Source organism: Chrysemys picta, chromosome 4 (genome assembly GCF_011386835.1).
Source record: "Chrysemys picta bellii isolate R12L10 chromosome 4, ASM1138683v2, whole genome shotgun sequence".
Classification (NCBI taxonomy): domain Eukaryota; kingdom Metazoa; phylum Chordata; order Testudines; family Emydidae; genus Chrysemys; species Chrysemys picta.
The window spans coordinates 72618540-72645802 of record NC_088794.1 but is presented as its reverse complement, the minus strand read 5'-3'; the positions used below and the strand labels follow the sequence as shown (position 1 = coordinate 72645802).

Sequence of the window (27263 nt, the reverse complement as noted above, 5' to 3'; positions counted from 1 at the left end):
GGGAAAAGATCATATATAATTCAACCTAACTTTAGTTTGGTATTCATATATATAAACAATACATTGGATGTACACACACACACACACACTTAACTTACTAATTGATCCAGCACATATCTACCAGTGTTATTTTTTCAAGCCTAGTTCAATTCTTTTCCTATTTTGTATATTGCCCTTTACTAGTGTTAAGCTCTGCAAACAAAAATAGGTATTTTTAACTTTTATGCCTTACTACTTTATTTGAATTATTAGTAGTAATACACAATGGAGACAGGTGGGAAATAAAAATCTAACACTACTGTCTTTGAAACACACTAGTCATTATCTAAAGGGGACATTTCCATTACCCTGGTAAACTTAAAAACTAGAAATAATTTTGTAGCATCAAAATCCTAATTTATTTTACTTATTATTGAAAATATCTACCAAACAGCTGGTTAGTTGAGATAGAGGCATAAAAGAAAATCTTAAGCCAAAAAAAAAAACAAAAAACCACCTTTGACATTTAATATATACATCTCTATGAATTCGTGCTGACTGACCCATTGCCAAAATACCTGTCACTTCCTAGAGATGTTGAAGAATGAATTATTTAAACGCTGCAAACTTTAAAGCGTGGAGTGTCAACACAAGAAAATGCCACGTGGTTTGCCCACTACATCAGATTCCAGTTGATTAAAAACTGCTGTGTGCTGTTAAACTGCAAATTTACATCCATGAAGCTAATAAAAACCACAGCACTCAGGCATTGGGTTTTACAAATTTTATTTCTAGACTTTAGTTCTTTTGCTGGAAACTTGTCTGTTACAGGTCTGTTGGTGAAAATGTGCATTTCAGACCAGTGATGCCAATAAGTACGATATAAAAAAAATGTACAAATCTGAATTGCTTGCTTACTATAGATTGTTATAATAATGTGACAAATAAAACATCTCTGTTGGCACATGAACCTGTTTATCAGGATTTGGCCTTTTAGTACATACATATTTAAAGAAATTTGCAGTATGCACTGCCACTCAGTGTAACACATATAACCAACAACCACTAATGCAATAATCATGTTTGGTTCAGAGACACAGAGATGCCACAAACAGAAGTGTTCATGAGGTAAGCAGTAAGAAATGTTCCTGAAATTTGGACAGAATGTATCCAGTCCTCCTGGGTCCTGCGACTGCTAGTAGCATTGCAATGCTTTATTTATACACTATGTAGGATCTTAACTGCATTTGCCCTCAAAATGAGTTCTAATTCTGTTTTGGTTTAGCAGCATACAGGCAACAGCTAGATTATTCTTCAGCATACAACTCTGTTAGCTGGCTTATTTATGAGATTTACAGGCTTTTTTAAATTAGCATTATGCTATAATTAACAAAAAACAAAACAAAAAACCCTAGTATATTATAACAGATTAAACACACAAAATACTTAGAGTTCCAGAAGATAACCTATCATACCAAATGATGAGTCCCAGCTGATGGGAAACACCACCAAGTGGCATATAAGAGTTATATTATAATGCACCTTTCATATATCAATGTGGCTAATAACACATCTTAAAACTACTATGATAATAAACCCCAGATCAGACAAAGAATCCAGCTTTATAAAACGCATAACAAAAAAACTGACATTACTTGATCTTCTGAAATGTCTGTCGTTTTTAAATTAATGCAACCTAGTTGCGAATCGCGAGACCCATTCAGAATAATGTTCAATGCATTTCAGTTTGCAGTAGAACTATGAGGCACTGTGTACGAACATTAAAACCTGGTCTAAACATGGTTAACTGAAGTATGAGGTATTGTGAAACAGGAACCTTTTTGGAATAGAGCAGTAATAATCACATTAAGTAAAAATTGATCACATAAAAAATCTACAAAAAATGATGTCAATAATATAATTTTCTATGAGAAAATTAAAACCTATAACATGGCAGTATATGACATTGTATAACAACAAAAAACAAAAACAAAAAAAACTGATCCATAAAATAGCAGCAAAACACAATGACAAAGATACAGAAAGCAATGTTAATTTTTTTTCAAACCATGCTGGGAATTTATCCATAGCAGCTCAATAAAAATGGAGCATTCACTCCTTTTTTTTCTTTTTTTCCTTTCTTTTCTTTTTTAAATTTTTTTTTACAATCAACACCTTAGCGGCAGTTTTCTCACATACATTTCACCATCACATTCTCCTCGAGCATCAACTTCAACAGCTATGTCCACGTCCCTTCAGCTACTTTCTAAAATAATAATAAAAAGATACATAGCCAAGATGTGCAAATTTTCTATTTGTAGCTAAATAAAAAACAACAACTGGGGGATATATTGGAATAAGAACTCCTTTCAAGTACACCAAATCTATTCTTTTTTAACTATGGCGTTTCTCATGGTTAGATAGTTTTTGGAAATGTCTAATAAGGGGCCAAATACACTGTTTTTGAAAAGAGTGTCTTTTTTTTTCCTTAATAAGCTGTGTTAAAACTGCAACATCAAGGGTAGAAAGGTTTTTTTTTTTAAATCAAGGGGCGATTGCGTTATTTTACAAATCATACTGGCCTTATGAACATCCTCTGCAATAAATATTCTTTTTGCCTTAACTATAAATTATATATTTTAGTGTTTAAAAACCTTCAGTTGTAAAACATCTAGAGACAATCCTTAAACTATGTGTCCTATACGTGAACCTTTAAGGCCCCTAATTTACAAACGTGAGTTGGCATCAAAGGATTTCTAAACTTCAACTTTTCTATAGAAAAGGATAGGAAGATATCCTGGCAATTTGTGAATGCAATTTCTCTCACTGGAACACAACCTTCGAAAAAAAATCACCTTTCCTCTAACACCATAGTTAAATGCACTTGCTTTGCAATTCAAAGTTTGCGCACAAGCACGTATATATTTCCAAACCATTCCATTTAAAAAAAAATTCCCACAATAAAAGAACGTATTTCCTATATCTAATGGACTGAAAGTGCTTTGAATGGAATGGTTTTAGAATATTTAAAAAAAAAAAAAAAAAGACTAGGCTGTGGATTGAACCTGACCATAATGAGGCTGAATATCTGTTGGGTCAGACCAGCATTTTATACACAGGTAACTACAAAAATATGAAGATTACAAAAATATAATATATTATGTCAATATTTCGGTTTCTCTTTATAATAGAGTATCGTATGAGTAGTACATTGGCCCTTCCCCGACAATGCTAAGCTGGAACCCTACAAAAGCCTTATGCACAGGCAATCCACAGGTACAAAAGATTAACATATAATAATGCTGTATACTAAAATACACTAACTTATGGGTTACGTTAACCATTTATAAGGTGAAGAGGATAAAAACCTAAGAAAATAAAATAAACATTTACAGATGAATTATAAAGTGACTAAATGCATAAGCAAGCAAGATACAGAAAAGCCTAGAACTGCGTTAAAGCTATGCTTTTTATAGGAAAAAAACAAAAAGAATATGTCATTTTCTATTAAAAAAACCCTCTTCTACTTTAAAAATGGTTCGTTGGTTGGTTTTGTTTGTTTTATATGTAAGAAATCAAATCTAATACCTCCCCTGGAGACATTTTGTGTGTTAATGTCTATTTTTACAACATACAGACAAGAACACTTTAACATAAAAACTAGTTGATTATTATTGTATAAAATCCTCTATTTTTTGTAGCACAAACCCCTTAGGTTCATGCAAATATTATTTTTCTTTTTTTTTTAAGACAGTTTTGGGGTATTTTTTGTTTGTTTGAAGTCACAGATGGAAGGGAGAAAGAGCAAGGAAAAAAATAACAAGAGTGAAGCTTTCCCTTCTGGTATAAAAATGTCCTGGAGAAAAGGGTTTCTGGGGGAGAGATCCTGATGCTGATTCCTTCTCAGATGCCCTTTCTTTGTCTGCTCTCATTGCCAAACAAACCGATTTGTAGAAGTCCTCTTAAATGTTCACGTCTCGCACATCAGTGGGTGTGCAGGAAAGGTCTGCTTCATCCTCAACAGTCTTTGTTTCTGAAGATATGTTGTGTTGCTGTGCCTGGCGTAGACTGGATTCGAGGAGGGATTCAATCTGTTCTTGGCAAGCTCGTAAACAATCCTAGAGAAGATTAAAGGGGAGGGGGAACATAAACCTTTAGAAAATATATAAAACCATGTGCCTAATACTATTTTTGTTGAAGGCAAATAAAAATGTAACACCATTTATATAGGGGGGAGGGAAGAGAGAGAGATGAAGACTGGATAATTCAAGGGGCTGGGCTACAGGTTTTTGCCATCTGGTATTTAGAGGATTATGTCAAATGAGAGTGTAGTCTCAGTTCATCTCCCAGTGGGATAAGTGTGCATCTCAACAAATTGCTACCACAGCTAACCTTAACTGGCCCAATGTTGTCTGTCTCAGAAAGAAGCCAATGACTGAATGGGCCATGGAGACTACCAGTGGTGACATTATAGTTTAATGATGCCTCCATCCCTAAAGGCACATTGATGGGACAATGTGTTGAAGCCTATGATACTTCTGCCTGTACTGTAAGTGTTCTGTAGATGAACAGAGGGCTCTGTCTCCAAGGCTGTCGATTGGGCATCTTTCATGAGTATGAGAGTTTCATGCACCGTGTTTTTGGAAAAATTCGAATAGCCTCATTCTGATCTCATAGCAGTGTGAATCAGGAGTTACTATTTTGCAGTCAGTGCAGTTACTGAGCATAAAACTGGAGTAAGATCAAGAATTAGGCCCAAGACTGTGGTGCTATGTAATTTCTATCTTTACAACAAAAATGCCTTGGTACTACAATCCAGTAGAAGTGATATAGGCCATTTCATAAACAATGGCTTCCCAGCTAAGGAATGGCTAAAAAAATTTTAAGAAGAGCTTTTCAGATTAAAGGTGCTATATAAATACAAAGTATTAATGACTAATATTCTGATTATATTCAGCAATGGCCTGATCACGTTAGCTAATTGATTACTAACTCTGCAAACATCTAAACAAAAAATGCAGCATTCCAAAAGACCAAAATGGATGATTTTCTGCTGAATGCAGGTCTTTCACAACCTACCATCAAACAGCCAGTAACCTCGTGGCAATGATTTAGAAAACGTTGCCAACCTTTTAGCTTGCCACTGCACTCACCGTCACAGACAGAGAGACCAACTAAGAGTGAGACAAATCTCTCTGTGACTCATGGCTCAATATTTGCTTGATCCTGCTAAGTGCTGAGTGTCTCATGTCTCCAGGAAGGTGCTGAGCACTTTCCACTCACATTGACTTCAATGGGAATTAAGACCACAAAGCACCTCACAGGTTCAAACTTCATATGGGTAAAAGAACCCCCCCGAGCATCTAAGTGTACAGTTAGAATCAGCACATCTAGCATCCAAAATCTATTTATTCACAAAATCACAGAAATTAGAGATGGAAAAGAGCTGTACAATCATCCAGTCTATCTTCCTGCAAATGCAGGACTAGATATTCTTTAGTGCCATGGACGCCCATTGCATGGGCATAGACCTGGAGTGCCTTAAACAAGCAAAACAATCACACAGCATATTCCCAAAATTCCTCTGGCACATTGTTTACTCATATATTTATAACAAACATTGTGAGCTTTTCTCAACATATTTAACTTTGTGTATTAAGGACTTTGAAGTTTTCTTTTAGTATTGCCTCTTCTGATTTAACCTATGACATGCGTTAGCCCTTGCGGTGAACCCAGTCTTCCATGATAAATTGCTGTCAAAAGTGTTAGGATGTGCATGACTGAGAATGAATGTTGTTTTCCTGAGAGGGTGACCTGCCTGCTGTTTTCTTTATCTCCCAGTTTCAATTCTGCCTTCATTCAGAAGCTTCTTGTGTGATCTACCAGCTTTTCACTGATTCCACTACCACAAGAACCTTCTCTGCCACCAATAAGGGCACATGGCATTTGGGGTAAAATAAGATTAGAAACCCAAGCAAACAATTCTCTGCAAGTCCTTTCTGAGACAGGGGGAGGTTAATCCTACCTCTAAGCAGATCAGACCATCAGTTACAGCTCACTGAAAACACATAACCTATGACCTTTTCTGGTTTAAACCCTAGTGTAATATTTCCTCTTGACAGAGACACACAGTATTTTAAATGACAAAAAGAAACGCCTCATATCCTAAAGTCATCATGCCTTTGACTCCTACATACCTCTGGCCTTCCCAGTGAGATCTCTAACAAGACTCCCCAAGATATGACAGATCATTTCTGACTTCAGATCCCACAGGACACCCATTTTAACTCCTGATAGCATGCATGCCATGACACACATAAAGAGATATATAGAAATAATAAGTAAACACAGTTTCTTTTTCACTTCCAAAAAGTTCAGGCACTTTCAGGTTGACTCAGCCATAACTAGGTGGCAAGTTTCTCATTGAAAGCTAATGCACAGTTGTTTCAGAGCAATTCCAACACTGGCTCTGTTTTGTTGGAAACACTCTCACATACATGTTTGACTCTGAAAACTGAAATATGAACTAGTTTTACTCATAAAATTGAACAAGCAATGAATATATTGTGTAAACAGTTCAGGAGGGGTTTCTATAAATGATTATTCTTTTCCTTTTGGGTACTGATAAAAATCTTCACTCTGAGACTGCAGGAGTGGATTGAGTTCTGATTGTATGTTGTTAAATAACATACAATCTTTACAGCTTACTGTAAACGGGCTGTCTGCTAAATTGCAATTTAATGAACAATGTGATGTTTGAAATGTTTTATGTTTTTGTTCAAATTATTTTTTCACATAGATATTAAATGAACAGCTTCTCTGCAAGAATATTAAATTTCTCAAAAATGCTACATACAAAAGAAAACTTACTGCGTACATTTTCATCACTAGCATAACATTACTGATTCCCAGTATTATACTTAAATTTTGTTTTTCCATTTTACTCACAGCTTCTGAATACTGGGAGCAAATACAAACTTGTGTGTTAGTCTGATAACTTCTCCCAACAACTTTTCTGCTTCACTACCCAAATTTTCAATGCCCACAGTTTGTTCAAGGTCATAAGCCCTTCCTGGATTAATTAAGCTTCTCAGTAAAAAAAAAAAAAAAAAAAAGGTCTACTAGCTTACTGACGTGGTCAAATACCTTTATTTAACAAACACAGTAGACATGATCAGATTGAAATTCAGTCCAGCATAAGACTTAAGGTCAGATCTAAAGGAAACAAACAACAACAAAATCTATTTGGAAATCCTTTGTTATTGCCTGTCTCATTAAGAATAAAAGACACATGTTTGAAGGTGTCTCTGGTGTGGGAAGGCAAGAGAAGCAAATTCCAGTGTATTAAAAGACAGCATGGAAACCCAATCTAATCTAGTTTAGCAAATTTCTGGCCTGGAAATGAATGTCAGGCAAAATTCAGTCCATTTGGATGATGGGGTCAGGAATAGAATGATGGAAGACAGCCCAAGACTTCTAATTGTGATTATCTGACTTCTAATTACCACTGATCAAAGGCAAAATGGGAAACTGGACTCCTACCAACATAAACATGAACCATAAAAGAATTTCAATCAGGTGATATTCATTTTACTTTAGACTCAACTTTCTTGAGACTAAGGTAAAAACTATCAGTATGAAAACTGAAATCCAACAGACCATCTGCTCCAGCTAGCAAACAATCAGGAAAAGTGTTAACCATTTTGTCAAAATGCATCAGTCTAATAGATACTTCAAAACAATCGAATCCACATGATATTAAATGTATGGCAATATGTGCCATCACTTGTGGATCAGCAACCCAAAGATCAGGATTAGTGTTTGATCCATCAGTTAAGTTAATTTGTTTCATTAAAAATGTGTAGTAAGCTCTAAGGTCAGAGATCCCTTTTTGTAGAAAATCAAGTAATTGTCAAATTCACAGAATAATTATAGTAGAGGATATTTCACCTTTTTTATAAACATGGGAAAAGAAATCATGTTAATACAGAAGACAAAGAAAGAAACAACAAAGATTTAGGTGATCTTTCCTTTCTGAGGTTCCTTAAAATTTTTTACATATAACATTATGCTATTTCTTATTTTATCTAGCAAACTATGTAAAAATCTTAATATCTAGTTATTTTACATAATTATTAAACATAATTATCAAAAAAGTTTCCCTCCCACTCACCTTAAAGATCTTCCTTTTAAGTTCAGTTCATACAGACTGTGGCCTTCAGACTATTTATGAATAATAAAACTCAGTGCCCAAAGTGCTTTTACTTCTAATTAAAAGTACTTTCCTGTTTCAAAGAGCTCTGACATTGACCAAGTCAAATCATGTAAGGACACGTTGCAGTTCTACATGATATAGAGTTCTGCGATGTGATAGAATCTAATTCAGGTTATATATCAAAAATTGTAAATAATATTTTCTTTTAAATCAGACATTCACTATCGGTGTTGATAGCAGGTCCCTTGCTTCTTCCTAAGTTCCTGATTCAAATTTCTTGAATTGGATAGAGTTCAAGCATACACTTAAGCACCTGCATGGTCCTAACAAATAAGCCAGAGTATTACAGGTAAATACCACTTCAGCAGTGGGATACTTAAAGCATCTGTAGTACTTAAGAGTATTTAACATTTCAGCAGTGAATCAGTACTACTAAATTCTGCTTCTAGTAATACTAAGGGCAAAAATAATTTGCTGAACTGTGTGGTATGGTATCTTGAAATAGTTAGGATGGGCAGATAATAAGCAGCAGTGAAGTATTTGTCTATGTTGGCATCTCCTAAATTCTATCAAAATATCACAAAAATATTCCCTTATATGGGAACTAATCATTACAATGCTTTCACGATTTGCTAACAATCATTAACATTCTACATATCATAGCTCCTTATATTAACTTGGGTGTGAGTTGTTTGGTTGTTAGAAGAATTATATACCTTCAGTTTATGAATACATAAAATGAAGGGTTTTACAGCATCTCAAAGATTCTATTGCAAACCACAGGGTTGTCTTTATTTGAGTCATTGTCCAGAGCTTGGAGACCTCACAAGAACCTTTTTAAAGCATCTATTTATTGGTCTTCCACATTGTTACAAAACAAAGCTAAACTCTGCCCCAACTTCACACACCATTATGACATGGATCATTGACTTTAGGTCTTCCTTGTAGGCTCCCTTCCTGGCCCATTCACTCATGAAAGGTTTATTGCTCACTAGTTACTGATGTGCATCTCCTGGAAGCTGCAGGGCAAAATGAGAGTTCTGTGAGGACCATCTACCTTGTCAGAAAGTCGTGGGACAAACATTTGTTCCAAAAGGGAATTCAATACCAGCTACTGTGCAGGTCTAGCACGTAATAAACCAAATTAGATAATTAGAACCCCCTTAAAAAAAGCATTTCACACCACTTGGCACAATAAAGGGTCTCAAGAGTGGTCGGAGATAAGGTTAGAGATACCATGAAGTCTATTTATTGCAATCTTAGTAACTATTTCCTTGTCTTATTTTAAAGGTTTTTGTTCTACATAGGCTGCTGGTTTAATAATCTGCAAACCGAATACAGCCTCAGAAATTGTCCTAAACCAATTTAAGAGTTTCCTTTGCTTTGTTGATATGTCTGTCTTAACAACATTAGAACTGGCCATGGTATTCATATCAATGAACTGCAGTACCGTAATCTCTGATTTTTAATGTATATAACGATGACTAATAGTCACTGGGAAAAACAAAAGAGAATACATTTGAAAAACCACATCCAAGTTGTACTTTGATCAGCGTTTACTGTCAAATCATACACTACAGTGAGACACTCAAAAAACTCTAAGATAGAGAGATTGAAAGAATCACTTACCGGGTCACATTTGATAACTTGTGATAGGAAATGTGTGAGACATTGATAGGAGAGGAAAGTGTTAGTGTTTCCCAGGTGAAGGCCTTGCACAGCTGCTACCACACTCCCAGCTGCGATCATGGAAGGTGGGTTTGAAATAAACTTAACATCTGTTTAAAGAGAGAAGCGGGGAAAAAAGAGAATTGATTTATTTAGGATGAGCTTGCTTCTGTCACGCCTAAGAGTTAGATATGATTGCCAGATAATAAGTCTTAAGAGGCTGTAGGAATGTAAACAAAGATTCCTCCTAATGTCATTTAACAATATAGGCAATTATAGGGCCCAATCCCACAAGCACTTATGCACATGAATAACTTTACCTGAGTGAGAAACCCTTTTTAGAGAAAGGCCTGAAAGGCTAATAATTCCTTTGAGGGATTTTTAGGATATTAGGGCCCTAATCCTGCAAAAACTTATAAATATACTTTACTCCTGTGAGTAGTCCCATTTAAATCAATGGGATTACTCACACGAGTAAAGCTATTCACATTTTAAAGCACTTGCAAGATCAGGTGCATTATGTGATGTTAGCAGTCTCTGAATCATATACCATTTAAAACATAAACCTTTAAAATTATGTTAGAGAGAAATGTATAACTTTAATATAAAACAAAAGCAAAAACAAAAGAGATTGAGACCACTTAAACCTGTTAGGAGGTGAATATTCCATATTTAAATTAAGGTTTCATCTTAAAAATGCTTTGTCTCAACCTAGTCTCTTGTCAGTCACTGCCATCCATCCTGGCAACAGGGATTTAATGTAAATGTGGCATAACTAAGTGACGGGGGTCCCAAGAATTGGCGGACAATCAGTTACATTCTGATGTGACACCATGCTGACAAGAGGCTGGGCCCCCTTCCAGACTGCATTGCTGTAGGTCTCTCTACAAAGCCACTCCCATGATTCCTTGAGGGGCCTATCTCTGCCATTAGAATGTTATTCCCACCCCCCCCCCCTTTTTTTTTAATAAGGGCAATAATCCACATTTTAATGCTCTTTCTGCTATACAGGAATGTGTTTGATTTTTGATTCATGGCAAAGTGCACCCTAGACCAAGTATTGGGAGGAAAAGAAATGTGGTACTAGTAAATGTCTAACTTTTTAGGGGAGAAAAGGGAAATGATACCTTATATACAATAACTTGAGATACATTCCTTCACCTATTATTAAATGTACAATGTACAACTTCTCCCTTGCTGTATAAACATAAACCATCTGTCAAACCTTTGAATTAAATCAAAGACATGAAAAAGCTAAGCCGGGGAGGCTCTACGAAACAGTTTAAATATTAAATCATTCATCTCCTTTATGATTTAATATCTTTTGTGTAAAGGCTTTAACAGTAAAAGCATCAGGATGCTCTCTCTGTATATACTAATCACCTATTGTTGTAGGTATTATAGCTACAGTTTGGGGTTTATATCTCTGCCACTCCATCTGTACCCCGACCTGTCCCATACCCACCTTTCAAAGGGAAATTTGCCCAGTGCTCTATGAAATTGAAAGTGCCTTCAAAATTAAATTGATGTGATTAAGTATGGAAGGGTTTGTTATGTGCTATGTTGCCAGCTAAAAGCCAATCTGTATCTAAACTCATGTCACATCTTGACAGATCTGAAATAGGTCTAACTTACCTCTTCACTCCCCCACCTCTCCCCAACTCTTTCCCAAAAGATATCTAAATAGATTTAGTTTGACCATTGCCAATAAATGCATCCCAGAGATAGTATCTGATCCGTTCACTCAAACAAATCACTAGTGTGTTTTCTTAGGTATACTTAAAAATGAGAGGCTTCTGTTGGTTTAAACAGGTCTGAAGATTTGATTCACCAAAATTTAGTTGTATATACATACACAGTCACAGTGAATTAGCTCCAGTGTTTATTAGTTTCTGCATAATTATCATCCCAAAAAATGGCCAAAATTGTATAAGTTTAATGAGTCCATTCAGACAGTAGCAAGTTTGGGATTCCTATTTGCTTTTTTCTTTTAAAGGGGGCAATAAACAAGAACATGAATTCACAGTCACACCCTTAGTATGTCCAAGGTGGAAAAGTAATAATGAAGTTTAAATGACCAGTTTGTGTCTGTCCCCATAACCGCTCCAGACAAGCAGCATGGACTGTCTTTTTGTTGCAACTCAACAAGGAATTATTTGTGGCAGAGGCCACTAATTTCAGCATATTAATCAGGGGGCCCCTCTGGCCTGTAATTGGATGCCCCCAAGTGAAGAGTGTGGCATCATTGTCAGCCTCCATCGCCTCATCTTGCGCTATTGAGCGCTCAGGAACAAGGGGGCTTCGGTGAGATGAATTAGACCTGACACAGCCACAATGGGGAAGGGGGCCCCATCAATTGAAGCACACATCCCCAGTAGCCTATCTGAGACTTCATCCAAAAAGAATAAACAACTTCAGCGTTGTTAAAAAGAGAGAGAGGGAGAATGAGAGAGAGAGAGAGAGAGAGAGAGAGAGAGAGAGAGGAGGGGGAGGAGAGAGAAGAATGCCAGCCACCCTGAAGGGAGGACAAAGCAGGCATCTAGGCGCTGCAGTGCTTTAAAAAAAATTCCTAACAAGGCGAGTCACCCCTTTTCCTTTTTAAATGGAGCAGCAATTCCATCCGTCTGGAGAGCTGGGGGCTATGAATGAAAATCTTTTCATTGAGGCAAATCAAAACTGTGAACATAAATCACTTGCTGCAAGATGCAACAGGTTCCAACTGGTCACATACCTTGAGTCTCCCAATTTTATAAAGGCCAGAGAATAGAAGAATTGTAGCAAAGTTGTTTCAAAGGGAAGTCTTTTTTTTGTCTCTCCACCAGGGAGGAGGAAAGAGAGGAGAGAAGAACAATAATAATAACATAAAGGGGCCTGGTATGTTTAGATAACCAGAGGGCCACAATGAAACGCTGAAGCTCCCAATATTTGTTCCTTTTCATTGTTTTGCTTGTATAGAGCTGGAGTTTTTCCTTAACTCCAGTCTTAACTTGGGCCAAAAAAAGGCCTGTTTCCTTTTGAGTTATCCCTGCCTTGCTTGGCCAAGCCAAAGTCCCATTCATTAAGATCAATTATGTGTTAACTTCAAACAACCCCTGGTAATTTTTTATTTCCTTCTCTAACCTAACACAGCAAAAAGGCATCCTTTGGTGAAAGTATATTTAAAAAACAAAACAAATCCCCTTCTATTAGGCAGACAATTGAGGAGGGAGCATAAAGGGAATTCCACTCAACATCACCTTTCTATGTAATCTTTTCTACCAGGAGCAAATACACATACACATCTTCGAACACTTCACCTGCCTTCACCTTGTATTTCAAGTAGTGCTCACACAAGGCCTGACCCAAAGGTCACTGGAGTCAATTTCCCAGTGGCTTCCATGGGCTCTGGATCAGGCCCACAAGGTATTCAGGGAATTACAACAGGTTTGCAATCCACCTAGATTAGGGCTGGCCAGAAAAAAATATCACACATCAAAAAGTGCAAAAAGTGAAGGTCAGATGCTGCTGATGCCACATGTTCTTCATTTTGTCTGGGCATCACTAGCCAACAAGGGAGTCATCAGAAGAGAGACAAAAAAATCTGGGCATCCAAAAATGAAATAAAAATCTAAAGCTGATCAAACAGCTCTGTTCAACACTACTTACTCAGGTAATATTCCCAGTGACTTCAATGGAGTGCTGAATAAGTCCCATAATCTTGATGACCTCCATGCTATTTTTAAAAGCTAAGTAAAATTCTCTGAACGTGGGTCACATTCGCTGATCCATTTTCCAACTACCCATCCGGTGAGGAGCATAGTGTTAAATATAGACTCTGGATGTGCTTTCTAAAAGAACCATAACAACACTGACAGTAGATCAAAGTACTGGACTCCTAGCAAGGCTTCAACCTTTGAACTACTCTTGTTTTCATCACTATCACTGCCAGCACAACCACCTAGATTAAACATCCCTATATCCAAAGGGGAGACTGGATAGCTATAAAGAAACACCAGATACAACTAACAACTTAGGTGGCTTCAGACCAGGCAATCACACATTAGAATTCACTGCAATCTCATTGTTCTGCTTGAATCTCTGTCTAGGAGAAAACATTTGATTTTCCACAAATGTTTCAAATCCTTTAAAAGCTGTTTGGAGAGGTTGTAGTACTCACATATTAGGAGCAATGCACTGAGTCAATCAAACTTGTGAGCTGCCTGCATTCTGTACTTAGGCCTACGATAAAGGCAAGGCTGAACCCTACCAATAATGTCTATATTTATCGTCAGCGATTCTATGGCTGTATCTCCAGGCCAGACACTTCAGTGGGAGTTACTATGTGAGACCAATAAATTATTTTTATTTTTTTTAATGCTTATTTTTTTTCTTGGATCTTTTGACCAAATCCATTCCTTGTGTAATACCACTGAACACTAATTTACATCACAGATTAATTTGCTCTTTGGCTTTAAATACACCCTAAACTTTCAAGTACAGAGAGACAAGAGGGGTAGCCGTGTTAGTCTGTATCCACAAAAACAATGAGGAGTCCAGATACAACTAACAGAGACCTTTTCTTCAGACTGAACGACTCCGTGTCATGCAGGCATGACCTCTCCTTTCACTTAACTGTTACTGGATATGAATATTCATATTCATAAAGACAATATTACTCATTTCCAGTGAGTTTTTATTAGTGTCAACATGATCCTTGACATTCATCTTTATGTGATGCTTATGTGATGCTTCCCTTCAAAGGAACATTTGCTTTGACTGCCTTTGATTCCTTATTCTTTTGCCACATTTGGGTTTCTCGTGCCACACTGAAGGGAATCACATGAAGTAGATTTTAAGAAAAAGTGATCAATCCTTTAAAAACCACCTTTGTCCTGCCAGCCCCTCCACTCTTTCCCATGAGAACAGTGGTATCTGGAGGAGATCATAAAGGCAGTGTTGCTCTTCTGATCCCTTGCTCCCCATCTTATTCTTATTATGATTCAAAGGATAAAATGCATGCACGCCTGCACACCATTTGTGCACGTGGGGTTTCCGGGAATTAGCACAAACACACACACAGTGCCCTTGAAACCAAAGATCAGGCCTCTGGAAACCTGGCCCGGGGAACAGTCAGTGTCTCTGGCTCCTCTGCAGTCCGCCCCTGCACATGCCTCCAGCAAAGCACGTGGCCAGCTGGGTGTGGACAGCAGATTCAGCCCCGTGCCAGAAAAGCGTCCACGCCATGTGCCCCTTCTGCAATCCACCATCTACCAGCATGGGAAAAGGGGAAACTTGAATGAGGGAGATTTTAAACATGCCAGTGATGTGCAATACAGAACTAACCACATACAAATTCTTCCTCCTAACAACTTTCAAAACTGCCTTAAAATGAATCCACAGTGAGGGAGTCTGCCTCCAGGCCAGAGATTCTTTGACAGGCCTGCATAGGCCTCGATATACACTGGAGAAGGAGCTAGCCATTCTTTGAGATATTTTTATGTAATCACTTTCCATGAAGAGTTTTATGCATTTACTTTATGTTAAACTCAGAAGAGAGGCAACTTCTTAGAAACTTACCTTCTGCAAAGTAATCCACCTTCTGCAAACAACAGGGGACAACAATCAGTGCTTAAATTATCTGCACTGAGTTCTGTGAACTTGATGTATGGTAACGCTACGGGAAGTCTTAGGAATTGGGGATAAGGGTGGGTGTGCATGTTGGGTTAGGGGAACAACACGCCATTTTAGTGTGCAGGGCATACCTGTAGCGCACAGAGCCACAAAAGTCTGGGCATGTTTACGGATGATTTGCTTGGTGTCCTCAGCCACAGGCATTTTAGTAAGGAAATGTTCAATGAAATCATGAGGGGTCATTGCGGCCAGATTCCATTTCAGCTTATTCACCAGAAACAGCTCCATTTGCTACAAAAACAAAAAGGAGGAAAGGGGAAAAAGAAGGAAAACAGTTAGAGGCTCTGCTTATAAATAGCTTTGAAATGTAGCAATTGCTTCTGAAGTAGTTAAGGTGAATTTCATCTGTTTTACTGTATTCTGGAATCTTAATGTACTGGCATCTTTTTGATGCACTGACTTCTGCATGATAGGGAGACTGATGACTAAAATACTACACTTCCTCACCAGTGGTGCTGTGATGCTGTTAAGGAGGATTATTAGCAGGAGCGTACCAAGGTGAGGTTGCCTTTATGCATGAAACTACTGCAAGACTATCCTCACCCAGCAGCCCTGAAATGAAGCACTCCATTAACCAGTCAAGTTGCTGAACTGCACATTAGAAACGCATGAGGGCGCCAGCCACCCACTTTTTACCCATTGTACTGTACTTTCTCTTAGGGTGAGGTAATAATGAGTATATTAGGGTTTTTTCATTCGAATAATCTACTGTATCGTTTAGTCTGCAATCGCTGAGAGTTTTCACAAGCCCAACTTTCGCTGGCTAAGAAGCGCGTGAAACCCTTCATGCCATCTTACTGGAGCTGAGGGGGTGGGGGTGGGGGCAGATCCACACTCTGAGATAGCCGTGTAAGTTACATCTCTTGCTCCCATGTGCAGTAATGGAGTTAGCCTGGGAGCTGGAGGTGAACGAGCAATAATTCTACGGGGTGAATTGCGCATAATTATTCAGTGTGAAGTAGGGGGCCACACTGGGCAGATCTGAAGAAGGAGCCTTGCGATTTTCTCTGTCGGGGTTTTTATTTATTTTCCTCTCTCCTGATCTTGCTTTTTCCAGATGAACTAAACATGAAATTACCAGTAATTCGTCGGGTCTAATGGAGTTATCGGTGTAAATGCACAGTTTTTCTGCGGTTAGAGGAATAGTTTCCTTCATTTTTGAAGCCACAAACATGCAGGTAGCTCCCAGAAGTTGCAATCGGTTTTTCTTGAGGGGTTCAAACGACAAAAATCTGTCCAAATAATTCATAGCCAAGGGGAAAACTTCCTCTTCACATTTCTGCTCCTCGCAAACCTGGAAAAGGAGAGAGCTCGTTGAAACGAATAATAATTGTAGCAACTATTAAATCTAGTCATGCCTCCTCCCCCCAACCAAAGCTTGAAGGGCAAGGCAGAGTATGGGGGTGACGGGGGAGAAATAAATTTCCCCCCAAAGAGTGGAGAAAAGACTTAAAAGAAACTGAAAGAGAAAGTCGCAAACGGAGAAAGTAGGGAAATGTGGCGTTAGAAATCCGCAGCCGAGCTTTGGCAAAAAGGGGAAATCTGGATTCTCACAGATCGGTTGCCGCTTTAAAAAAGGCAAATAAATTGCAAAATGATGCGGGGACAGAGCTGGGATCCCAGGTTTTTGTTCTTATTTGCCAGGGTGCTGCCGATTCTCTGCTTTGGTCGAGACACAAAGGTGGCGTCCGGAGCAGCAGCAGCACCAGCCCCATTTCCCCAGACGTCATCTTTTCAAAAAATATTTAAAAATATTTAAAAAATCAGCCGAAGCTCCAAAAAGGGCTGAAAACGACCCGGCGGGGGTCCTTTACCGATCCCCGTGCTGATAAGACACCTGGGGGCGTCCAGGGAGATACCCCGAAATCAAACTCACAAGGTCCCCCTCACCCTCTTCAGAAAAGCAACGTGCGACATTTCGTAGAGCAAGGGCAACGTGCTGCGCTTTCAAAAATTAATTAAAAATAGATCGCAGGCGCCCAGGGCTTCGGAAAAGGCATGAAAATGTAGCCCCGGCTCCCTAGCTCCTGCTGGGAATGCCCTGAAACATGTCCTGCCAGGAGAGTGGGGCATTTGAACTGGATTTTGCCATGCGACCTTGCTGAAAGTTTCTGCAGCACAAGCATGTCTTTGAGGGGTGACCACAGCTCGCTCTCTGCTCTGAACAAAGAAACTTTCACCCTGCATTTCCCCAAGAAATGACAGAGCCCAACAGCCGATCCTCCTGTCCACAGCCCCAGCAGGGACCCCCGTTTCTGGAGCACCCCTTGCCCTCCTTGGCTTACTCCTGGGGACTTGCTAATTTTCTAATTATTAATAAACACTTTTGCTTTGCAATAAAAGAACAAAGATGGCGCATAATACTGGCACGGGCAGCACTTGCATACGTGTACATGGATATTAATTTAAAATAAAATCCCAATAAAATAACTGGCAAGATTTAACTGCAGCCCGAAGACAAGAGTGGGGCGTTGGGGTGCCTGGGAAGTTGCTGTGCTCATCTGGGATCCCAGAGAAGGACTCTTAAGGGGGCTTTTTCCAAGTGGGGCTTTCAAACCTTGTTTTCTCTGGCAGTGAGTTCATTCTAAAAGGTTCAAGGGAGACCCCCAGAATTTATTTTCTTTAGAGATGGGGGTGTGGAGTTTCCTTTCCCTCTATCGAAGACACCTCATTGTTAAGAAGTAAATAAACGATAAGGGGATAAAAGTCATCACACTCTTGACTGTCAATATATATCGGTAGCAATATGTCCTGTACTGAAGGAGGGTTTTTTTGGGGGGGGGGGGGGAGAGAGAGCTGGGGCTGGAATGGGGGAGTCATTCAGGGTTTATTCATTAATGCAGAAGCTTGCAAAGAAATCTCGGAAACATACAAACCTCCAGCATCCAAGTGGCAACTATTTTCCTCATATATGGCAAGATTTCCTTCTGCACGCACTTGAAGTAGGACACAGAGGGCGAGCAGGTCTCCTCTGCCTTCAGCATTGTCTGCAGAACCCTGTCATTTAGTAGGTTGGCATCTAGATAGGCTCTTCTGATGGTTTCCACTTCACAACACAGCAGCTGATGTTCCATGTCTGTCTCCTTCTTCTAAAGTCAGTTTTCTAAAGGACTGACTCAGTCTCTCTCTCTCTCTCTCTCTCTCTCTTCCCCTTCCAGGAGTCCCTTGGATGCTGCTTGCTGCTACTGCCGCTACAGCCCTCTGGAGGCTGCAAAACTTTCTAACTTCCAACAAAACTCTCCTGTATAGTCGCTGTGACGTTACTGTTGTTAAGCAGAGATCAAAGCACAAGAGAGAATGAGAAAGAGAGTGAGAGAGAAGCCAAAAGCAAGGGGCAGAGCCCTAAAGCCATCCCATAGGCTTTAAGTCCTTCCCCTTATACAGAAGCAGGGGTTTAATGCAAATGAGACAAGGGCTTGCTTTCTTCAAGGGAGGCAGAGAGGTGGGGGAAACCCAAATTGTCTCTTCAATGTATCATGCATAATTTTGCAAAATGGAGAGAGTTTTGCAGTGGGAGCTAAATGATGAATGGGACTAGGCCACACACAGTCAGGCATGGATATAAATACAGGGAAACTTATTTATTATTATTTTAGTGGGGGAGGGCAGCAGGACCATATTAATTATTAATTATTGCCCAGCTCTAAATGAAACTAGTATTATTTAAAAATATGCTTCCAACCTGGACTGCCAGGGCATGTACAGGACCATGTCCTTTCCCCTTTCCATTCCTTGTATTCTCCCCCCCCCAATCAGCATAGATTTTTGCTACATCCCTGAATTTGAAAGGAATTAAGTTCCCCCTACAATATTTGTTTTTTTTTTTAAACTTTAAGCTTTTACCCTGCAAACGGTGTGGGGAGGAACATGGTGATAGCTCATCCAAGCTGCACTAAGAAAGCAGTTAACCCTAAACAGGCAATAGATCAGATATCAACACCCAACCCCCACTACACACACAACCACCCAGAAAAATCCCAGCAGTGCAGCAAAATGGTGGCCAGCATTTCTTCTAGCACAGTTAATACCTAGAGGAAGGTGCTGATATTCACTGGGGTTACCAAGGGCCTGAGCCAAAGCTCATTTAATTTAGCACAGCCTTTCCGCAGTTGTAGTATTTTGTAATGTGCTCCCAGCATGGGTGACTTTAGTTTCCCAACAAAGTTAGCCTATTTTATACCTATGAAACCTTTTCAATTTTTTTTATTAAACACTTGTTAAAGTTCTTCCCTTTAACCTGAAACATATTCAGAAAAGAAAGCTGAGCAGGCATTTGGGACTGTAGGGATTTGGCTGCTTCTTGCATATGGGTGAATGCTATGAGTGAAATCCTAGCCCCATCCAAGTCAATGGCAAAACTCTCATTGACTTCAGAGGAGCCAGGATTTCATTGTGTCTCTTGACTTTTTGGGAGGATTGTAGATGTGGGGGTCCACTTTTGTCTCCTGCTTGCTGAAATGGTTCTCTACCTGCCTAGTGTGGGCACATCTTAATAAAAATGCATAATAATAATCATGAATAATAATAAATAATACCTACTCTTCTACAGTGCTTAGCAAAGCATCACCAACTGGGTTGGATTGCATGGATGCCACAAGTATGTATAGGGCATGATATAATGCTGTGTAGCCACATCCTTGTCCCTCTCCCACACACAGATAAGATATATTGGATATATTGCTACAAATCAAAAGACATATGGCTACGGTTTTATTTATGTATAGTCTATATATGATAGGCGACTTTCACATCTGACATTTGTCTTTTCTTTGTCTTATCTATATTATGATGACACATAAAGGCCCCAATCAGGATCTTAGCCCCTATTGTACTAGGCACTGTCTACCTATGTGAACTTATAAGGTCCTGCCCAGAACTTATGGGATTTTTTTTTAACGTGGGAAGAAATTTCCACTTATATAAATTACATTTCTTTTTTGTTATTGAAAAGTAGCAAATACGTTTCAATTTTTATTAAACAAGTAATACGCTCACCCCTTTAAATTAAATAAACTATTAGTCCATCCACCATGGCCAAGTTTAGAGTTGCATTTTGTTTCACAAATACTTAAATCCCTCCTCCACCTCAAAGATTTTTTTCTAATACCTGATTTGTTCCTTTCAAGTATTAGTGACATTTTCTAAGGCATTACAATTTGGAGACCTACATGGCATCTTTTCTCCTTACCCCCCCCCCCCAATCACATTAGTTTGTTTGTTTCTTGATCGCTTTTGCTAATAAATCTTCATCAGTGATCAGCTGCACTTATTCTCCTTCCCTCCCCCCCACACTATATTTGCTTTATGGAATCCTTGCTTTCCTGATGCATTTTCTTTTCTTTTTTTCTTTTCTTTTTTTTTTTTTTTTTTGCACGATGCGAGCAAAGTTGTGTGGTTTTTTTTTTTTTCATTCATAAAAATCCGCGTCGGTGTGGCAAGAGCCCTTGATTTATGAGGCGGAGTGGTATCAGCTACAGCTTTTCCGGAGCCCCCCTTCCACCACCACCCTCCAGCTGAGACTGCTGCACAGACTGGCTTCTGCTGCGTGTGGCAAATTATTGCATGAACGAGATCGCCCACTTAAAACAAAATTGGCTCTAATTCCTGGAGGGAACCCCCGCCCCTAAAATGGGCTGAAATACAAGAGGAAACTGGAATTAGCATAAGCCAATAGGGGAATAGATCTGTTACCAGGCGGATCAGGCAGATCTGAACTAGGAACTTGGTTGATTTCTCTCTGACAAGACGAAGGGGACTGCTCAAAAGTGCAAGAGCTACAGAAAACCGTGAAAAACTTGAGGGAGGAAAAGTTTTATGATACTTTACATGCAGAGGTTCACACCACTACTGCTGTCACTGATAGTGACTACTGCTCTTTTACAGAAATAATTCTCAAACATCAAAGCAGAGTCATCAAAGGAATTATTTACTTGTGCACACTTTAAAAATCGCATCCTAACGCCGAGCAGAGAGAATTCTGAGCTCATTGTAGAGCTTCAAGGCTGATGTTGAATAGCTCACTTTGTTCTAACACGGGTGATCTGCAGCAGATTTAGCGGTGTTGCAAAGAAGCATTCAGAATGCAGTTTAATTCCCTTCAGAAAGAAAAGCGTTGCAACATTTTCAAAACAGATTGCATATTCGTGCCTGTCCCTTTGTTATTCAAATGCAGAAGGACTTAGAAATTGCTCAGGTGGGGGTAGTTTTATACCTCTATTAAAACATCCATTTGGGCTAAGTTACCCACATGTACATGACTAGTCCTGTTCATTGCTATCTCTTCTAAGTGTGCACTTTTCACTCGATCCCAGACGGAGGGAACCAGCCTTCTTTTGTTTGTAAGAATGCCATAAATTAAACAAACCACTTCCCACATGTGTAGGTGGAATCTCACCTTGAGCCAGATACCTGATCGGCAACTTTAAAGGTTTCTTTTTTCCCCTCCTCAGTCAATGTTTTCCATTGTTAAACTTTTTCAATCTCTCATTAAAAAAAAAAAAAAAAAAAAAGCTTCTTCCTCCACGCTCAGTCTCCTTTTTTACATCGCAGATTTCTGAAGTTTGCCTAAAACATGCGGCGAGTCCCAACCACCCCCAATTCTGTCTCGCATGTTGCCTTTCGCAGCACGTATTGTTCCTAGGGTTATATTCTGCTGGCAGTTTCCACGAATGCCCAAAGCAATCAGCCCTGTCCATCTCTCAAGCTACGCACACATCTCATGGTTTAAAAGACAGAGCGAGAGTGCGTGGAGAGGTGGTGTGGGAAGGTCGTTAGAGTGTGTTTAAAAGCAAAGCTGCCTGTTTCTTTTGGATCAAAGTCACACGAGGTCTTGGGCAGGAAACGGCTTTAGCAAGGGCCTAGTACAAATAGCTACAATACATCCCAGGAAGGACCGGGATTGGGGGTAGAGGTGCAAGGTGGGAGTCCCCATAGTGACCCAGGTGCACCAGGCCCGAGCTAGAGCAGCACTAATGGGTCGAACGGGCCATTTCTATAATCACACGTTTGCCTTTGGAGGCGACGTTCTCATGTGCAGAAAAAGTTCCATGCGTGGTTCGTCCCATAACGCGTCTCACAGCCAGGGGCAGCAGCAAGCAGGGATCCCACACACCCGCAAACGCGCCCGGACTGAATGAGCACAAGCAGTCTCACGCAGCAGCAATGTGCTGGCGTTTGCTCCGCAGCCACTTTCCTGGGTTGAGTCACAACCTCAAATTAGTTCTATTTTCCGCCCCCACCTCCACTTATATATATATATAAAATGATTAACAGGAAGCAGGCTTTGGGGAAGGGGCGCTGGGCACTTTTTAGATCAGATCAGTAACCAATAAACCATATAGTGCGAGAGATTTTTGTGTTCTAGGATTGCCCAGACAGTGTGTTCTTGTTGCTGTTTAGATAATGACATTTTCCATGATCCGACTTCGTCTCTCAAAGGACTTCCTTTTAATTGTTTTTTTAGACAAGGGTACCTTAAAAAGCCCATGAAGGCAAGAGATTTTTGTCTTAGACATCTAACCTCCAGACTGCCTGGCGTAGCAGTATATGCCCCCCTGTTCTCGCCCCTCTTCCTCCAGCACACACATGCATGTTTTCTAAGGGCTTGCTGTGTCTTGCCCTTGATGTTGAATTGCATTGTGTTCCTAGCGATGAGCATTTCTATCACTTATCCAAGGATTTTGAAGAGATTTGGATGTTTAATGTGCGAAATATTCGCCTTCTTCGTCTGGTGCTTTTTTCCTACAGTAAGAGGCTCATTTATTTAACTATCATGCAGAATCGAAGAGGTGGGCTTTTTTTTGGGGGGGGGGGGGAGAAGGGTCCTGCAAGCCAGTTTCTAATGATATAAGATCATTCCCTTCTCCTGGGCAATGGGATAACTGCAGAATATAAAAACTCCGGGGGCTCGCAGTTCTCTGAACTGTGTTCCTGTTACACAACGTGGGCAAAGTGGTTGCACACGCTTACATATTCTGGAGGTCTCAAGTAATAAATACTGGATTATGTTTTGCCTCAAAAACACTTTCCCCCTTACATGTGGGCCACTGGTTACATTGTATTCTCATGAAAGAGGATGCATCCAAATAGGACAGGATAATGCAAATAATTGCTATTGTTATTGTATGAAAATCTGTAACCTTAGGTATTGTAATGACAAATATAAGGTGACAGTTTGTAACTGCATATTTCATAGATTCTGCATGTTTGTGCAGTGTCGCTGAATATTTTGGTATACATTAAGTAACCTTTTACTTTCTTCGTTTAGTTTTTAACAAAACCTTTTAAAATAAAATAAAAAATGGTCGTAATGATCAATCTCTAGTATCCCATGATACTGTCCAAAATCCAAAATATGCTAACTCCCCCCCCCCAAAAAAAAAACCCCAAAGCCCACTAGCTAAGATTTTTATTTTTTATTTTTTGGTGAGTTCTGCATTGAAGCCAAGGCTGGGGAAATATAGTATGCTATCGCTTTAATTGAGGCTTCTGTCTTCTGATCATTAAATGGAAGCGCTGCACATTCCTCACATTCCTGCCTGTGCCTAAGTTAACAAGCCCACATGGTTTCTCTTATCACCACCGTATGTCGTAATCTTTCTAAGAGGCGGACACATTAAACGTGAAAAGTATACAGCATCTTCTTAGCCACATGATTTACTGTTTGCAGGTTTTATTTATTTTGGAAGCTTTGTTAACTCTGAACAAAGTTTTATATAAGTAGAAGGTTTGCTTTTTGCAGCACAACAATTGATGTAGCAGTGTCAATGTTTTACACACAAAAAAACATATACATTTATTGAAAGTTGTATTGTTAGAGGTGAGAAATTCAAATCACAAATGAAGAGCTAACTAAATTTATATAAATATCATAGAAATTAACGGTGAAATAACAGACCTATGCACTGATGTCAGACTCAGGAATAAGAGGGTCACATCACAGACAACATATCATTTTAGAAACCTGGACAATATATCTTCACATTTTTCAGAATTACAATATTTAACCAACGTGAGTATTTTCTTTAAATTAGCTTGAGAACTTAGTCTTGTTCTGTCTGTTTTCCACTATTTTCCTTATTTAACTCAGTGCTATTTCTAATTCTGTTATATTTCTTTATAGTAGCACATAAAAACCCCTCTCAGTGTTGGGGTCCCATTGTGGTATGCAGGACTGGCTCTAGGCACCAGCAAAGCAAGAACGTGCTTGGGGAGGCACATTTCTAGGATCGGCATACTGGCCATCCTATTTTTCCCAGGCAGTTGTGCTCTCGGAGCTGCGCCCCTGGCTGCAGTGGGAAGGAGAAGCCCCAGCCCCGGGATGCTAAGCTGCCAGGGCCCAGCCGCTACCTGGGGAGGAGAGGGCGAGTCCTGCTGGGGAGCAGGGGCTGCGCCGCCTCAGTTGCGCACAGGCTGCTGCGCTGCCTTGTGTCACCCCTTATATCGGGACTTCTCTGCGTGGCCGGGCGGGGGAGGGGATAAAGCCCCTGCAGGTGCTGGGAGAAGGTGACATCACTCCCTCCGCTTCCAGCGCCGGCTGCGAGCCCCAGCCCCACCTGAGCTTGGGGTGGTAAATTTTTTGCTTGGGGCGGCAAAAAACATAGAGCCGGCCCTGGTTGTATGTGCTGTACAAACACATAGTAAGGGACAGTTCCTGCCCTGAAGATCATACAATCAATGCCCCCAATCTTGCAAACAAATCCATTCAAGAAGACCCTTGAAGTCAGTGGGGCTCTGCACTAGCTCATGGAGATCAGTTTGCAGGATCAGAACCTATATGAAATAAGGAGGAAGGACAGAAGGAAGAAATGGGTAATACAAACAGAATCATACAATTACATGGATTACATGGGCAAGGATCATGTGATTACATGGACTAAGATCACAGATACATTTTGACAAACCAGAGAAATAGTCTGAAATAAATAGGATTAAATTCAGTAAGGATAAATGCAAAGTGCTTCACTTAGGAAGGAATAATCAATTGCACAAATACAAAATGGGAAATGACTGCCTAGGAAGGAGTACTGCAGAAAAAGATCTGGAGGTCATAGTGGATCATAAACTAAATCCGAGTCAAACAATATTATACTGTTGCAAAAAAAAAAAAAAAAAAAAGCAAACATAATTCTAGGATATATTAGCAGGAGTGTTGTAAGCAAGACAGGAAAAGTAGTTCTTCCATTCTACTCAACACTGATGATGCCTCAACTGGAATTCTGTGTCCAGTTCTGGGCACCACACTTCAGGAAAGATGTGGACAAATTGGAGAAAGTCCAGAGGAGAGCAACAAAAATGATTAAAGCTCTACAAAACATAACCTATGAGGAAAGATTGAAAAAAAAATGGATTTGTTTAGTCTAGAGAAGAGAAGACTGAAGGGGACATGATAACAGGCTTCAAGTACATAAAAAGTTTGTATAAAGAGGAGGGTGATAAATTGTCCAGCTTAACCACAGAGGACAGGACAAGAAGTAATGGGCTTAAATTATAGCAAGGGAGATTTAAGTTAGACATTAGGAAAAACTTTCTAACTGTAAGGGTAGTTAAGCATTGGAACAAGTTACCTCAGAAGGTTGTGGAATCTCCATCACTGCGATTATTAAGAACAGGTTAGACAAACACCTGTCAGGGATGGTCTAAATATTAGGATAAATGCTTGTTTTTTCCCCACTTCATGAATATGCATATCTAGTTTCATAGATTCCAAGGCCCGAAGGGACCATAGTGATCAGCTATAACAAAGGCCACAGAGCTTCCTCAAAATAATTCCTAGATCATATATTTCAGAAGAACTCAATCCTAATTTCAAAATTGTCAGTGATGGAGAATCCACCATAATCTTTAGTAAATTGTTCCAGTGGTTAATTATGATGAATTACTCACTGTTAAAAATTTACACTGTATTTCCAGTCTGAATTTGTCTTGCTTCACCTTCCAGTCATTGGATCATGTTATAATTTTCTCTGCGACTGAAGGGCCCATTTTTAAATATTTGTACCATGCATACTTAGTATGGCCTCAGTGCGGGGACTGGACTAGATGACCTATCAAGGTCCCTTCAAGTCCTACATTACTATGATTTCTATGTCAAGATCATGTGATTACATAGATTAGGATTACATGATTACCTGGGTTATTTTACGTGGGCTAGCATCATGCAATTACATAGGTTAGATGTTATATAATAACTTAATGGTTCCTAATGGCTCCAAAGAGTCTTTAAACTAAAATTAGCTACCTTGAACTAATGCACAGTCAAGCCATTATTAGTTGGATGACTTCTTGTAGGTGTCACAACAGAAGTGAATCTTGAGGAAGGTTCTGAAGGAAGAGACAGAAGTCACAAGGTGCACTGGGTCAGGGATGTTAGTCCATGTACAGTGAATAGCATGGGAAAAGAGTGGAGTTCTTGTAGGAGGACAAAGTCAGCATATAAAGGAGCTGGGTTTGCATAGTAGAGTTTCAGATCCAGTATTGAGAAAAATGAGAGCTGAGGCTGTAGCAGAGCTGTATAGGGCCTTTAGGGGGAGGATGGGTAGTTTTAAAAAATTGCAAAATTAGGAAGGGGATTTTAGTGGGGAAATTACATAATAAGGTCAGCAAGAAAGGAAGGTAATTTTTAGTAACAACATTTTAAACAATTTGACGGACTGTGTGGTGAGAGTAGGTCAGAGAGTAGGTAATTAAAATACTCTAGGTTTATATCACCAAATTGTGGAGAAGGGCTTTG

General features: G+C 39.5%; 1 protein-coding gene across 3 annotated transcripts; it reads right to left on the bottom strand.

Annotated features, from left to right (window-relative positions):
* Nucleotides 1-748: 748 nt before the first annotated feature.
* Nucleotides 749-18831, bottom strand: CCND1 (cyclin D1). Of its 3 annotated transcripts, none has more exons than XR_010600578.1 (6): nucleotides 18409-18831; nucleotides 16611-16826; nucleotides 15604-15763; nucleotides 14874-15108; nucleotides 9824-9972; nucleotides 2427-4097 (listed from the first exon to the last, which is right to left on the bottom strand). XR_010600578.1 is itself a non-coding variant. In XM_005278729.5 (5 exons), exons 1-5 carry the CDS (start codon nucleotides 18604-18606, stop codon nucleotides 3942-3944), a joined length of 879 nt encoding a protein of 292 aa, XP_005278786.1. In that variant the 5' UTR covers nucleotides 18607-18821; the 3' UTR covers nucleotides 749-3941. The 3 variants fall into 3 exon arrangements, 1 of the variants encoding a protein (XP_005278786.1); XR_010600579.1 differs by having other exon boundaries at nucleotides 14918-15108; nucleotides 18409-18797; XM_005278729.5 differs by lacking the exon at nucleotides 14874-15108 and having other exon boundaries at nucleotides 749-4097; nucleotides 18409-18821.
* Between the last annotated feature and the right edge of the window lie 8432 nt (nucleotides 18832-27263).

Excerpts from the sequence above, each read along its gene's own strand:
- CCND1 (XM_005278729.5), bottom strand. The coding sequence starts at position 18,606 with ATGGAACATCAGCTGCTGTGTTGTGAAGTGGAAACCATCAGAAGAGCC. Across the intron at positions 9,973-15,603 it reads TGTGGCTCTGTGCGCTACAG|ATGTTAAGTTTATTTCAAAC; the intron begins GTATGCCCTGCA and ends CTCTTTAAACAG. Across the intron at positions 4,098-9,823 it reads AAGTTATCAAATGTGACCCG|GATTGTTTACGAGCTTGCCA; the intron begins GTAAGTGATTCT and ends AATCTTCTCTAG.